Raw genomic sequence first — 16448 nt, forward strand, 5'->3', positions numbered from 1 at the left:
CTAGTGTTCTATGCGTTCTATGTTCGTTTCTAGTGTTCTATGCGTTTCTAGTGTTCTATACGTTCTAGTGTTCTAGTTTCTAGTTCTATGCGTTCTAGTGTTCTATACGTTCTAGTGTTCTATACGTTCTAGTGTTCTATGCGTTCTAGTGTTCTATGCGTTCTAGTGTTCTATGCGTTCTAGTGTTCTATGCGTTCTAGTGTTCTATACGTTCTAGTGTTCTATGTTCGTTTCTAGTGTTTATGTTCGTTCTAGTGTTCTATACGTTCTAGTGTTCTATGCGTTCTAGTGTTTTATACGTTCTAGTGTTCTATGCGTTCTATGTGTTCTAGTGTTCTATACGTTCTAGTGTTCTATACGTTTCTATGTTCTATGTTCGTTCTAGTGTTTCTATGCGTTCTAGTTTCTATGCGTTCTAGTGTTCTATGCGTTCTATGCGTTCTAGTGTTCTATGCGTTCTAGTGTTCTATGCGTTCTAGTGTTCTATGCGTTCTAGTGTTCTATACGTTCTAGTGTTCTATGCGTTCTAGTGTTCTATGCGTTCTAGTGTTCTATACGTTCTAGTGTTCTATGCGTTCTAGTGTTTTATACGTTCTAGTGTTCTATGCGTTCTATGTGTTCTAGTGTTCTATACGTTCTAGTGTTCTATACGTTCTAGTGTTCTATGCGTTCTAGTGTTCTATACGTTCTAGTGTTCTATACGTTCTAGTGTTCTATACGTTCTAGTGTTCTATGCGTTCTAGTGTTCTATGCGTTCTAGTGTTCTATGCGTTCTAGTGTTCTATACGTTCTAGTGTTCTATGCGTTCTATGTTTTCTATGTTCGTTCTAGTGTTCTATACGTTCTAGTGTTCTATACGTTCTATGTTTCTATGCGTTCTAGTGTTCTATACGTTCTAGTGTTCTATGCGTTCTAGTGTTCTATGCGTTCTAGTGTTCTATACGTTCTAGTGTTCTATGCGTTCTATGCGTTCTAGTGTTCTATGTTCTAGTGTTCGTTCTATGTTTCTATGTTCTAGTTCTAGTGTTCTATGCGTTCTAGTGTTCTATGTTCTACGTTCTATACGTTCTAGTGTTCTATGTTTCTAGTGTTCTAGTTGTTCTAGTGTTCTATGCGTTCTAGTGTTTATACGTTCTAGTGTTCTATGCGTTCTATGTTTCGTTCTAGTGTTCTATGCGTTCTAGTGTTCTATGCGTTCTAGTGTTCTATACGTTCTAGTGTTCTATGCGTTCTAGTGTTCTTATAAGTTCTAGTGTTTCTATATTTCTAGTGTTCTATGCGTTCTATGTTCTAGTGTTCTATGTGTTCTAGTGTTCTATGTGTTCTAGTGTTCTATGTTCTATAGTGTTCTATACGTTCTATAGTGTTCTATGCGTTCTAGTGTTCTATGCGTTCTATGTTCTATACGTTCTAGTGTTCTATGCGTTCTAGTGTTTCTGTTCTATACGTTCTAGTGTTCTATGCGTTCTATGTGTTCTAGTGTTCTATGCGTTCTAGTGTTCTATGTGTTCTAGTGTTCTATACGTTCTAGTGTTCTATACGTTCTATATGTTCTATGCGTTCTAGTGTTTCTAGTGCGTTCTATGTTCTATGCGTTCTAGTGTTCTATGTGTTCTAGTGTTCTATACGTTCTATGTTCTATGCGTTCTAGTGTTCTATGTGTTCTATGTTCTAGTTCTAGTGTTCTATACGTTCTAGTGTTCTATCGTGTTCTATGTTTCTAGTGTTCTATGCGTTCTAGTTTCTATACGTTCTAGTGTTCTATGCGTTCTAGTGTTCTATGTAGTTCTAGTGTTTCTATGTTCGTTCTATGTTCTACGTTCTAGTGTTCTATAAGTTCTAGTGTTCTATACGTTCTAATGTTCTATGCGTTCTAGTGTTCTGTGCGTTCTAATGTTCTATACGTTCTAGTGTTCTATGCGTTCTAGTGTTCTATACGTTCTAGTGTTCTATACGTTCTAGTGTTCTAGTGTTCTATGCGTTCTAGTGTTCTATACGTTCTAGTGTTCTATACGTTCTAGTGTTCTATGCGTTCTATGCGTTCTATACGTTCTAGTGTTCTATGCGTTCTAGTGTTCTATGCGTTCTAGTGTTCTATACGTTATAGTGTTCTATACGTTCTAGTTTTCTATGTGTTCTAGTGTTCTATGCGTTCTAGTGTTCTATGCGTTCTAGTGTACTATACGTTCTAGTGTTCTATACGTTCTAGTGTTCTATGCGTTCTAGTGTTCTATACGTTCTAGTGTTCTAGTGTTCTATACGGAATAACTAAAAAATTACGCCTTCCATATCTCGAAAATTTCGACGAGTGCAAACAGGTGACGGAATATATTCAGAGACCTGCCAATGAAGAAAATATGACAATTCTTGAATTCTTACGAAGCTGTACGGAAAAGTTTGAGCCCTATAAACGAAAGTCACTGGTTCTGCTCGGGACAAAATTATGTTCATATTTCAATCCGGTCAATCCGTTTCACTTGCTAATGTGTACTATGCCTTTTCGTTCTCTAGACGATCTTCTTCTTCCGGAAGACAGAGAACTGCCTGAACATCTCAGGTACTTTGCCTCTGCCAGTACTGTTAATGGAGAGTTTTGGTCAAACGATGATAGAATTTCTGCTCATCTATCGTCCGAGGGAAACAGAGAACATTTCTCTAGAGCCGTACTAATGTATGTGCGCTCGCAAAGAACAGCGTTGGACTATTATCGTAATGGTCGTTTTGACAGATTTGCGTTGGCAACTGCGGGAGAGGAACATGTCTACAATGAGAATGAAATGTCAATTTCTCAGCGTCGTCTGTTCAATAGAGTGAAAGTTTCATTTGAGCCGTTTTTAGTGGAAGATGACGAAGGGAGACTTGAGGAGTCTGTTGAAAGTAGAGAAATGCGATACTTAGTGAACGCTTGTAGAATTCATGACGGTTTTCCTGACACTTTGTCAGATGAGGTTATTTCTGCTCACCTCAATGTCACTCCGACCACAACGTTTCTGGTATTAAGCAGGGCAGTCGAGAAATATATAAACAAGGTTTGCACTCAACACTTCTTTGGGTCGCAGAAGCCCTTTGAATTCTTTGACGAAGATCTAGAAGAACTGCATCTTCATCTCGGAATGCCGGTCTGTATTACAGAGAACAAGTGCAAAACTACGAGGTACGTCGACGGCACGACAGGCACGGTCCATTCAATTACTGGAGTCACTGTTTTCGTACTCAGTTGTGATTCACTAGTGCCAGTATTTCCGGGTATAAAAGACGGGCATCGGTACTATTCTTTAAGACCTGGATATGCCACTACAGTGCACAAAATACAAGGTCAAACGATGGGACACGTTACTGTAGTCTTTGATACGCCAAGAATTTCGGCAGCGGTAGGATATGTTGCTATATCACGAGTGAAAAGTTTAGACTCTTTCATGACTATCTTCGAGCTAACAAAGTCACATTTTACACCTAACATGTGTGAAGACGTAAATTGAGCTATACTAATAATTTCGTGCGTGTCTATTAATATGCTAATACTAACCCTTATTCTCGAAATTTGAAATCCAGTAAGACAGCGTGATAATGAAATGCTACACAAACTGAACGCTTGTCGAATTCATGACGGTTTATCCTGACACTTTGTCAGATGAGGTTATTTCTGTTCACCTCAATGTCACTGCGACCGCAAAACTAGACGCTTGTTGAATTGATGACAGTTTTTTTTTGACATTTTGTCAGATAAGGTCATTCTTCAATCCGTGCCATAATATATTTGCACTTTTGGCTAATTTACCATTTTTCGAAAATTGAAGTTCGAGCGAGAATGTCAATTTTAGGCCCTCAACTTGATTTCATCGATTATTTCGATCTGGGAGGGATTTATTGGTTTCTAGGCTATATTTCAAGCCCTACTAGACCATTTTTGAACTTTTGGATCCTCAGATCCTAAGGTCCTAAGTCTTAAGTCTAGCGTTAAAACTCAGAGTTAAAACTCTACCCTTCGAACCTACTTTAGAGCACTTACAAATCGATTGTGGTTTCAAAACACCCCGGTGAATTTCCCTTTTGTGCCAAGTATTTTGTCCTTGATTGTTGCTCACCTCATTTCATTCCACGGAACATTTACCCTTAAGTCATCTTCATCCAAACTTTGATATGTCATGTACTTTTTGGTGTAGATTCCGAAAAATTCGGGTCGAAGTTCTGAAAATGTCACGGGAAGGCTCTACGGGGGGGTGTACGCAATTACGGGACCCCCCTCCCGTAGCGCCGAACCGGATAGGACTTACGTATTGAAATTTTCTGGAGACGTTGAGCATGTTAAAAGAGGAAAGCACGCCAAATTTTATACCTTCGCCGTTACCGGTAACTCGGTTACCGGCCGTGAAAGTATAACATGGGACGTTCCCGTACGGACGTTTTACGGGCCACACGGCGTTTTCATTACGTCAAGTTCGCCGTGAGGCATCTCTACCACGTGGAGAACAATCCTGAAAATTATCTAAGACTTAGCACTCAAACTCTACGCACGACGGCCGTACGGGTTTCGGCTTAAAAATGCTACACTTGTCATAATCTCTCCATTTTTTAAAGAGCCGGAAAACGCCGGAAAAAAAAGTCGGCAGAGTTCAAAATTTTTTTCAGGCAAGCACGTTCACTAACACTATCCAGCGAAAAAATCAAATTTTAAAAAAAGAGTCCCCTTTTTAGGTAGCGTGCGCGATTAAACTCACCGTCCGCCTCGCGTTTCGCCTTTTTCAACTGTCTCACGTTTCACCTTTTCGCGGAAAACGGGATCGCTACGGAACCCGGGCAGACGTCGTCTAAAAAAAAAAATTTTTTTTTGCAGAGTCTCTCGAACGTCTAGAACGCGTTGCCACGTTCAAATTCTCCCCCAAACGCAGCGACGGCGTCGAGCGTACGGGCCCGCCCTCCTCCGTCATGGAGCGTTTTTCAAACTTAAAATAAAATAAAATTCAGAGATCGGGGTTGAAAAGCCGGAGCGCCCAGCCCCCAATGGCACCACCGCCGCCGGAACGACACGCAGCAGAGTGCCGAATAACTCGCCGCAAGGAGGAGCGCCGGAGTGATAAAAAAAGACGGTCCAAACAACGACAAGGTTGCATGGACAAATCTTTGAACATCTTTGAATCTTGAGAATCTTTCACTCAAACGCTCCACTGTAGTTAAGACCAAAAAGGCCTCCATGGCAATAGCTTTCGAGAAGAATGGACACCCGAAAAAAGAGACACTCGTTGTGGTTGCACTGGATTGAAGATACAGTTTTAAATGAAAATGTACGAACGTCCAAGGACTGACAGCTGCTGCACATCTTTGGAAAAACTAGTAAATGGATATTCTTTATTATCTGCTGCATCAGTCAGTTTTCTTTACAATGCAACTTGTAAATAACTCAATTTTACAATGGCACAAGATAATGTTCACCTTATAAAAGGAATGAAATTGTCGACAATCGTGCGGCTGCTCCATCTTGCGATGGAACACTTGGGGAATATACCGTTCCCGACTCGGTGCCAAATACATCTGGAAGGTAGATGTTCAATGTATAGCAATGTGCCCTCCCGGTTATTATCATAATGGCTTTATAACAACTCCTGAACTTGGGCACAGGATGTACGGTTACACATTTTCTGGATTGCATTGTGAAGTCACAATGACGGTAGATATTCTTCGGAAACGTTGACTAAGCTGATAGTTTGACAGACTATGTTTTGAACATCTTCACAGTGACGTTCGTGCTTTATGGCATGTCAACCTTGGTTGACCGCACCCACACCTGTCATACTCCTAGAGAGTCATATCAAACACCGGACACTTGACTATTGCATGTTGCTTTCCAGGGCGTCATCACACAGAATATAATAACGTACATAAATGCAACAGCGATATGATAAGATTGGAGCCAAAAGGGAGTTGTGCCTGTGAGTTCAGCGAAACAATTTTAAGTAGTCAGGGGTGGCGGGTGGGTTTCACTATTTATGTTCCGCCGGGCGTATAGAACGCATAGAACACTAGAACACATAGAACGCATAGAACACTAGAACGCATAGAACATTAGAACGTATAGAACACTAGAACGCATAGAACACTAGAACGTATAGAACACTAGAACGTATAGAACACTAGAACGCATAGAACACTAGAACGTATAGAACACTAGAACGTATAGAACACTAGAACGCATAGAACACTAGAACGTATAGAACATTAGAACGCATAGAACACTAAAACGTATAGAACACTAGAACGTATAGAACACTAGAACACATAGAACGCATAGAACACATAGAACGCATAGAACACTAGAACGTATAGAACACTAGAACACATAGAACGCATAGAACACTAGAACGTATAGAACACTAGAACGCATAGAACACTAGAACGTATAGAACGCATAGAACACTAGAACGTATAGAACACTAGAACGTATAGAACACTAGAACGCATAGAACACTAGAACACTAGAACGTATAGAACACTAGAACGTATAGAACACTAGAACGCATAGAACACTAGAACGCATAGAACACTAGAACACATAGAACACTAGAACGCATAGAACACTAGAACATAGAACTAGAACACTAGAACGTATAGAACACTAGAACGTATAGAACACTAGAACGCATAGAACACTAGAACGCATAGAGAACACTAGAACGCATAGAACACTAGAACGCATAGAACACTAGAACGCATAGAACACTAGAACGTATAGAACACTAGAACGTATAGAACACTAGAACGCATAGAACACTAGAACGTATAGAACACTAGAACGCATAGAACACTAGAACGTATAGAACACTAGAACGTATAGAACACTAGAACGCATAGAACGCATAGAACACTAGAACGCATAGAACACTAGAACGTATAGAACACTAGAACACATAGAACGCATAGAACACTAGAACGTATAGAACACTAGAACGCATAGAACACTAGAACGTATAGAACGCATAGAACACTAGAACGCATAGAACGCATAGAACACTAGAACGTATAGAACGCATAGAACACATAGAACGCATAGAACACATAGAACGCATAGAACACTAGAACGTATAGAACACTAGAACACATAGAACGCATAGAACATTAGAACGTATAGAACACTAGAACGCATAGAACACTAGAACACATAGAACACTAGAACACATAGAACGCATAGAACACTAGAACGTATAGAACACTAGAACGCATAGAACACTAGAACACATAGAACATAGAACACTAGAACACTAGAACGTATAGAACACTAGAACGCATAGAACACTAGAACACTAGAGAACACTAGAACGCATAGAACACTAGAACGCATAGAACACTAGAACGTATAGAACACTAGAACGCATAGAACACTAGAACGCATAGAACACTAGAACGCATAGAACACTAGAACGCATAGAACACTAGAACGCATAGAACGCATAGAACACTTGAACGCATAGAACACTAGAACACATAGAACGCATAGAACACTAGAACGTATAGAACACTAGAACGCATAGAACACTAGAACGCATAGAACATTAGAATGCATAGAACACTAGAACGTATAGAACACTAGAACGCATAGAACACTAGAACGTATAGAACACTAGTACACACTATATAACACTATATAACTATAACACATTTATTATCTCCTTAATAATATACTTCTCATACGTGATAAAGAACCCATAAGATAAATGTCTGCAATATGTAACTTCTTACACCAAGTCTCTCCCCAATCGGAAAGATCTAGTTTCAATCACCAATTCCGCCCTTCTCCTCTTTTCCTCTATTTTCTATCTCTAACTCTGTTTTTTCTGATTTCTGGACTTAGTTTTTTCTGAATTTGACTATTTGAAGCTATTTTGCAAATTCTGAAATTATACTCCCACACCTCGGTTCGAACCACCAAATGCAAGCAACCTTGGTTTCCAAACCCGACGCCTTACCACTTGAGCTATCGTCGCACAGCAAAATCACGCAATTAATAACATATTATAACAAACTAGCAAAAGACGGGGGTAATGTTATTATAATATGGGTAAAAGTACCCCTTTTTAAGCCTGACTGAAATTCGAGCCGTTACTAGCAACCCTGCGGGGCTCAAGGCGCCGAGTATGCACCCGGCACAGTTACAAGCCGTTACTAGCAACCCTGACCCTAACCAATGTCAATTGAATTCTCTACTTGCACTAACTGATAATCGAATCCTGACCCCGGAAAATTACCACGGACTAGAAAGAACGAAAAAAATTGAAGGGGCGGAATTGCTGATTGAAACTAGTTTTCACCAGATCAATCGTCATCTTTTTGATCCACCTTGATCCACGACGATCCACGTTGCTTGAAGTCTTTGGGTTTATCTCATTTAAAACGAATGTAAATTCAGGTGCTCTTTGCTTAAAAGTTTTTTAAGTATAACGATCATTATGAGCAAACAGTATCGATTTGCAAGTGGATCCCCATCAAAACGGGGTGAAAAAGCAGGGGGGATTTCTGCTGCTGCTTTTCAAGATCATTTCTCTCGGAGACTAAATCTAGATGACGGGAAACCCAAAAGGACTATCAATCATCCTCTTCCAGTCGTTAAAAGGAAAGAGGTGAAAGCTAAACAAAAAAAGACAGATTTGCCATCGAAAGAAAAAGACTTGACTGATATTTTGAAAGGAAAAAACGACGAGAGAGTGCTGTCTCCTGATGGTAACAGTGGTGCAGCAGCTTTATCGAAGAAAAACATGTCACTTGCTGAAAAGTATGGTCTCCTACCATCGCCGATAATGAATAAAGAGAAAGTCCTTTCTGAGCGTCAATGGGAGGTTTTAAAAAGGAAAGCAATGGTTCGTGGAGATATTGAATCAAAATGTCCCATTTGTAAAGAAGATTATACTTTATTTCGAGAACAAATTCTCCTTTCGTGCTCTCACACATTTCACAAAAAGTGTATCTATTCATTTGAGAAATACTCTGGTAAACAAACTTGCCCTATTTGTCGATTTGAAAATTATGAAAGGCGTTTGATTTTTGATGGAGCATTTATTTGTTCCAATAAGGCAGCTCTGAAGATACAATCAAAATGGCGTGCTTACACAGTTAGGAAACGATTCCTATCAGAGAACAAGGATCGAGTACCACAGAATCTTATGTTGAGAAAGAAATTCTATGAAAAAAAGTTCATGAACATGGCAGAAGAGATCCATAACAGCTATGATATTCATAGTGCAAACGTGGATAGTTTCATTGCCGAAATAGATCGTAATATTGCCACCAGTAAATCTTTAATGGAGAATTTAAATTTTAACAGTGAGAGTGATTCTTGGAGCGAGATTCATAACTTGGCTTTAAGACGTGACAATAATGAATGTCCTATATGTTTAGGGTTGTTAAACTCTTCAAAAAAAATCGTCCTACTAAATTGTTCTCATTTATTTCACGAACGATGTCTTGCTTCATTTGAGACCTACAGTGCATGCTCGAATCATTTATGTCCAGTATGTAGATCAATGTACATGAAAAAGGAATACACTGTAAAACAAAAATGAATTAGGCATGTTTGCAGACGTTTCGAAATCGAAAACGAATTGAATTAATAGTATGTACATGTTTTTTTTTTTATAAGCATTGCACTTATAAGCATATGTAGGCTCAGATATGGGGAAAAATTAAGCATATGGCAAAGCATTGCTTGAGCCTACAAAAAATATTTTTCCCTGATTTTGGCTTTTTTTGGCTGGAATTTCACGGATTTTCAGTATTTCCCTAAATTTATGCTTTAGATTTAAGCATCCCCTCAAGCATTTTTCAGCCTTATTAAGCTTTCGAACTAAGCATCTCTGAGCCTGTTTTCGGATTTTTGTATGCTTATAAAAAAAAAAACATGTATCTATTAAGCTTCGTACTCCCTTGTGCAAAAAATCGTTTATCAGTTAGGCGCACTTAAACGCCATTTATGTATTTACTACAAAGTGATTTGAATAAAAGAGAGGGGAAAAGGAGTTAGGCGCACTTAAAAGCGATAAAAAAAAACTCTTCTCTCTTCAAATTTCAAAATAACTGAATAGTATTTACACACGGTGTCTTTGATGATCGCGTCGAAATATCAAAACTTTTTGATACGAAATATCAAAACTTTTTTATATTCGCGTTTAAGTGCGCTTAGCAAAATCAAGGCGTGTATGTGCGCTTAAGTGCGTTTAGCGAACGTACTCACTAGAAAGCAAAATGTGTTCGACGCACTTAAACGCACTTAAACGCGATTTTCTGCACAAGTGAGTACCAAGCTTTACACAATTCATTATTTTTAAGGAAAGATTTAAATGCAGCTTTTTTTGACAGAAAGGTTGTATATATGTGTCTTTTGTACATAAAATGTTTTGCTTTATAATAAATATTATGAAAGATTCAAACTTCGATAATTTTTATCTTTTTTAGCGTGGCCCAATCGTACCTTTTCTCCAGACAAGTCCAAATTTTCGGGCTAATGAGTTTTACCTGTAAAGTCACTCTATTGATCATAAAAAGTTTTGACAGGAATGATTTGTAGGGCCCCTCTCAGAAAGTCTCGAAATTCTACCGTACTTACCTATAACAATCCAAAAGTTGGGTTTAATCGTGATGGATAATTTATTTTGAGTCATCAAGAAAGATAGAAAACAAAGGAGATAAATGTATGATGAGGAAGCGAAACCAATGTTTGTATTGACAAGAGGTAAAATTTTCCTGTTTTTTTTTTTACGTCTCCTAAATTGCTAAAAAGTGTTATTTTTAATAGTTCAGCTTCAAAGCATTGCGATGAATGCTAGAAAAGATAACCTTAAAAGTGATATTAGGAGGTACAATCATAAGGGTTTGTGCCAAAAAAAATTCGGATAGTGCTGCAGTAGAGCCACTTTTCAGCAATTTCGGCGCTTTTGATTGTTAAGGAAACTTTTGAATACAGTTTGAGTACAGCGTGTTCCGCAAAAAAGTATACTGAAATAGTAAGGTAATTCTGTGAAAAAAATGACTAAACCAATAACTTTATATTTTAGTATAGCTGAAAGCATAGCTTCTCATCACCACTCTGTGCTTAAAAAAATCTTCTTCAGAAGGTTTTTTAGTTCCAAAAACATCATGTCTTGATACACAAGGGTGCAACTTTTCAACATTGAAGATGAAGTATGTTATTTCAAAATAAGCTAACGCATAACTATCGTTAATTTGCTAAAGGTAGAAATGTCTAAGAAAGTTAACTTTATATGCAACAGAAAGAAAATTATCCTTCTTTTTTCCATTGCTGAAAGAATTATATTAAACCAGCTTTTCATTAACGAGAAAGAACTTTGACTTGGAAGTTGCACTGCATGAAAAGTTGTCTTCTCCAACGCAAGATATATTACGAAAAGTTAACTTTTCTCTCAATTTTCTTGTTTTGAAATCATTGAATTTTCTTCTGTGCGAAAACAAGTAACAGTGAATCTTCACTGTTTCTCGAAAAGCTTAAATTTTCTAAATATCGACATGATTAACTTTTCGATGTACAAAATGATTACATTTTTTAGCCACGAAAAGTACTACTTTTCTCCGAAATGAAAATATAAGACCCTCTCCACGCAGTGAAGATTCACTTATTTTCTTGTCCATGGAAATGTTAAATTCAAAATTGAGAAAAGTCGAACCCTTTTTGTAAAAGAAATTACGATTTTTTTTTAATATTAGCTTAAGATTAACAATTTATTATTTACGTATTTTCGAAAAGATGTCTAAACCAGGCAGAACCAACTTTTGGTTATTGGGAATATATATTCTAGGTAAAAAAAAAATACTTGATTCATCTCATTTCATAACATTGAAAAGGTCAAAATACTTCTTGTATGGAAACATTAAATTTCTGGTAACTGTAGCGAGATTATTTCATTCTTAAAGTGATTATTTAATAAATACAAAGTTTTCATCAACTGACATTAATGCCATTTTAATTTAATTAGACGCGAGATTAAATTCGATAAGATATTGAATTATTAAATATTCTTGGATGATTTTCTTCGTTAAAATTAAAGTCAATATTTGAAAAAATATTATTAATTTAATATCTATGTACTCATAATTCTTGTGCTAAAAATCTAAAGTATGCCTTATTTACATAAGATGATATAAATTAATAAGATAATATAAGATAATAAATTATAATATATTATTTTCAAAACAATGGCAAGAATTGATGTGGTATAGAAGGGAGCTTATAGGGTTGGGGGATATTTCTGACAAAATTTGACATTGTAAAACATTTTTCGAATTTAAGAAATAAGATTTAGGTTACACGCTTTTTTTTTTATAAGAATACACTTTATAAGAATGTCCATGATGAAAATGGCCAAAAAATTAAGAATATGGTAAGAATATCACCATCATTGAATTTAGCAACTGAACCTAAGAATGCCATTTTAAAGGCATTTTAACCTGTAGATTGGCAATTTCGATCTTGACCTAAGAATACCGTAAGAATATTTTTGGATGATTTTCGCCAAAAAGTTGAGAATATCCATGATGAAATGAAAAAACACCATTCTTATAAAAAAAAAGCGTGTAGGTTACGGTTCAAGAAATTGTATTCGTATAAAAAAGGATGAACTAATTAACAAAAGAAGTAAAACAATTACTCTTTCAGTTGTATATCGTGCCTCTTTTCTCGAGGGTTCTCCGATTCTCCGTTCATTGAAGCATTGAAGATGTTTCTTTGGTTGTGTTGTCGAATAATCATCTTTACTTCTTTTTCTTAATACCATTTATTTCTTGGTCTTCTGATGAGACGATGTTCATTTTGTGATAAGTTTTCTCCACACGTCTTTGACATTGCAGAGAATTGATGTTTCGGCTCCCTCCGCCGAGCTCGCAATACGTTTTCGACTTTCTGTAGAGAGAAAATGATAAAAATTATACTCTACTTCTTAAACAGATTAATTGTCCATTTATTTTTATTTCAAATTGAAAGTGACTAGTAAAAATCCAAAATGACTTGAAGATTAAAAAAAACATAATAGCAAGAAAGAAATTACGTGTTTTAGGTTATTTCAAAAATACCTTGAACGAATGAGTACTTTTATAGTGTGGTCGTTTAGCATCATTTACGGGAAAAGAATAAGATCTAGCTGAAACTTTCTCCAGACCTTCTCTAGAGGATGCTTATACCTCAGGAAAAATTCCCCTAAAATCCCATTGGTGGAATATCCATTTTTTGGGACATTTCTTTTTTCCCCAGGCAAAACCCTAAGGGCGAAATTATATCAATTATGCCATTCAAAAGCTCTCGAAAAACTATATAGAAGACTTTTAAACGGGTATAGCCGATTTCATTACCTAACTCAAGATAATACATGCAGAAGATGCTATTTATGGTCAATTTAGACCAAAATGTGGCGAAAAGTGGAACTTGCGCCTAGTTTGGTCAACAGAGGACACCTCTTCTTTTTCCTGTCATCACGCTAACAGGCACAGGGGTGTTTCATTGGACCAAAGACTTTGATTGGACAATATAATATTTTCTAACTAAAAAATAATCTTGTCAATCAAGAGATTACTCCTAAAGAACACATTCTCATCTTACTCCCATAAAATTGAAATATTTATTTTACTTTTGCCAAATCAGCTAAAAGAAAAGCTGCTCCTTACTTTTATCCCGACGTAGAAATTATAATGTTCTTTAAATACGAAAATATTACCTTTTATTTTTTGTATTTGATGATTGTATTTTCGATAAATTCAGCATGAAAATTTGATATTTTCGTTTAAATTTCAAGACGAAAACTATACATTTTCTTAAAATACAAACGAAGAAAAGATAGTCAATCTAGGAACATAAAATATTTACTTTTTAATGAAAAACACCCAAAAAAAATATGCGCCTTTTCGAAGCAAGAAATATTTAAAGATTATCTTTTTTTCAAGAATTTAAAGAGAAAGAATCTTTTCTTAAAATTGTAAGGAAAAATCGATATTTCCGCAATCGTACGTTCGAAAATATTAAGACAAGAAACCGGAAAGACTTATATTTCATGCACGTGCATAAAGTGTGTTCATTAAAATGGAAAATTTCATCAAAAAGAGCTGTCAATCAATAGTTAATTTACTTTTTTGCTTTGAGTTTTTTACCTCCAACTTGGGGTGTGCTCCGCTCCAACCTCCATCCAACACTGACACTCTTTTCTTCAAACCCTAAAATAGCATCACACTGCCAAACTCGCGTACGTCCCCACTGACATTATCGAACGTATGATTTCAAATCATTGATTTGGTTCTTTATTACACGAAACTCAGCTTTCAGAACCTCAAAATAAGCTCATATTTCAGCCACGTAAAATTAAATTCCCAGACGACTCTAAGAAGTTTGAAACTCGTTTTATGAATTAAGAATTCTATAAACGCATCATCCATTGATACAATCATGGTCAAAATCTGGAGAACTTAGCTTATTTCCTCGTTTTTCGAAATTTAGAGTTCGGGTGAGAAAGTCACTTTTGGGCTAGTTGATAAGTTTATTCGAGTATTTCAATTAGGGAGGGGTTTATAGACTTCTAGGCTATATTCTGAGTCTTATTGGACTATTTTTGAACTTCTTAGCGTTAAAACTCTACCCTTCCAACCTAATTTAGAGCGCTTCCAAATCGTTCTTTTTTTCAATTGCAATTTCCCTTTTTTTCAAATATTACGACCATGATTGTAGATCTAATTAAAGTTTTCCCTTGAAAATTGCCTCTTTATAACAGTTTAATTGGAGGAAAAAAATTTGCTGTAGTTAATATTTTACCCTGATAACACTAGTAACTAGTAGTTATCTAGATTCTTTTGTTCAGAAATTTCGTCAGAATTGAAATTTGAAAGCCTTCCTTTAGCACTTATTACGAATATTTTGGATTGTGAGAAAAATTGATTGTGCACGCAAAAAGTGTTTTGCTAATGATACTAATGATATAGTGTCGAGTTTCTGTATGTTCGCTCAAAGCGCCTGGAACTAGCGAGCTCTATTTGTAATAATAAAAACCTCGACCTTCTCATCGAACCAAGCATCCCTCCTCAAGTTCAACGCCTGGTCTATCGATTCGCCAAACTGTATCAAATTTCTCAAAATGACAAATATAGGCTTCTGCTCATTCTCTAGCCAAAATATTTCTTATAGATAGTAATGGTATAGAGGTCTTTGAAAAATAAAGAAGTTCTAAATCTTCTCCAAGAACGAAAAATCTTCAAATTCTGTGTAAAGAATCTATGAATGCTTCTATTAAAATTAAAGAAGTATAGATGAGCATTATAAATACAAAGATTGGCCACTGCTCACAACACCTTTGAAACATGATCAAACGATACTTCATTAGAACACACCCTTCTCATAGACCTGGTGGGGGTAATAATAACGGACCAAAACTCGATGGGGATTGATATTCCCATGTCTTTATGGCTGGGGGATTTGAACTCCATTGTTTTCTAGCCAGAAAATTCAATGAGGATGGAGAAAATAGCACAATATTTTGCAGTGGGGATTTTTTCCAGTTTGAAGGGCTCCCAGTGGGTCTGTGGAAAGGGTTGTATTAGAAAATATCTTCAGTAATTTCTGATAGATGAACATCTCTGTGACTTCACCCACGTATGCTTTCTGAGCATTTCTCACACAATTTTACAGTGCAAATTCGATTGAATTTTACTGGTGGACGCAGTACAACCTTTTGTGAGCGCTATCAGAGTGGCTGGACTCGACTTTGGATCAGTCATCACAATGTGTAATCATACCAGATGATTCTCATGGTATGTATTGTCATTTTTTGAAATTTTTCGTAGCAAATACTATAATGAGCTAAATTAACTTTATAACTACTTGAGATGATTCCAAGCCAATTAATTCAAAGTTTCGAAAAAGCGGAAGATAATTTTGTGATTTGAAAAATTTCCTAATACCTGCCACTGTTTATTGTTTTGAATAAACATAAATAAAAACTTTGCCATCTGTTCTCTGCAAAGAGGAATTTTTTTTGCAAATCAAAAAATTATCTTCCGTTCCTTTCGAAACTTTGAATTAATGGACCTTTTCATAAATTACGTCACAAACATCACTTGCCTCGTTTTGAAATTATTGCCATGGTAATTAACTTCCTATGCACAAAAAAATCATTTAAAAATCCTTTCAAGAGACATAATTACTGTGGTAATTATTTGAATACGAGGCAAGTGATGTTCGTGGTATAATTTATAAAAAGGTTGCTGGCTTGCAATCATCACAAGTAGTTAGCTCATCGGGCGCACAAAGATGCTTGTATTTAAATAGCTGTTTATTTAAATTGGTTTGAGATTTATACCAAGCATAACAGAGCCATTTTTTCGTTTCAAATGGTAGTGCTATATGAATTTAGTGCTATATCACTAATTCATTTTCATTTTCCTTATGATATTTATTTTTAACAGATGCCCTAAAGTAG

The 16448-nt window shown here is 36.4% G+C and overlaps 1 protein-coding gene across 1 annotated transcript; it reads left to right on the forward strand.

Annotated features, from left to right (window-relative positions):
* The first annotated feature begins 7512 nt into the window (after positions 1–7512).
* On the forward strand, positions 7513–10421 carry LOC136801003 (RING finger protein 32-like). Its single transcript, XM_067057621.1, has one exon. The coding sequence runs from the start codon at positions 8439–8441 to the stop codon at positions 9546–9548; it is 1110 nt and encodes a 369-aa protein (XP_066913722.1). The 5' UTR covers positions 7513–8438; the 3' UTR covers positions 9549–10421.
* The last annotated feature ends 6027 nt before the right edge of the window (positions 10422–16448 follow it).

The sequence above is a fragment of the Clytia hemisphaerica genome, unplaced genomic scaffold (assembly GCF_902728285.1).
Source record: "Clytia hemisphaerica strain Z4C2 unplaced genomic scaffold, Clytia hemisphaerica genome assembly, whole genome shotgun sequence".
Classification (NCBI taxonomy): domain Eukaryota; kingdom Metazoa; phylum Cnidaria; class Hydrozoa; order Leptothecata; family Clytiidae; genus Clytia; species Clytia hemisphaerica.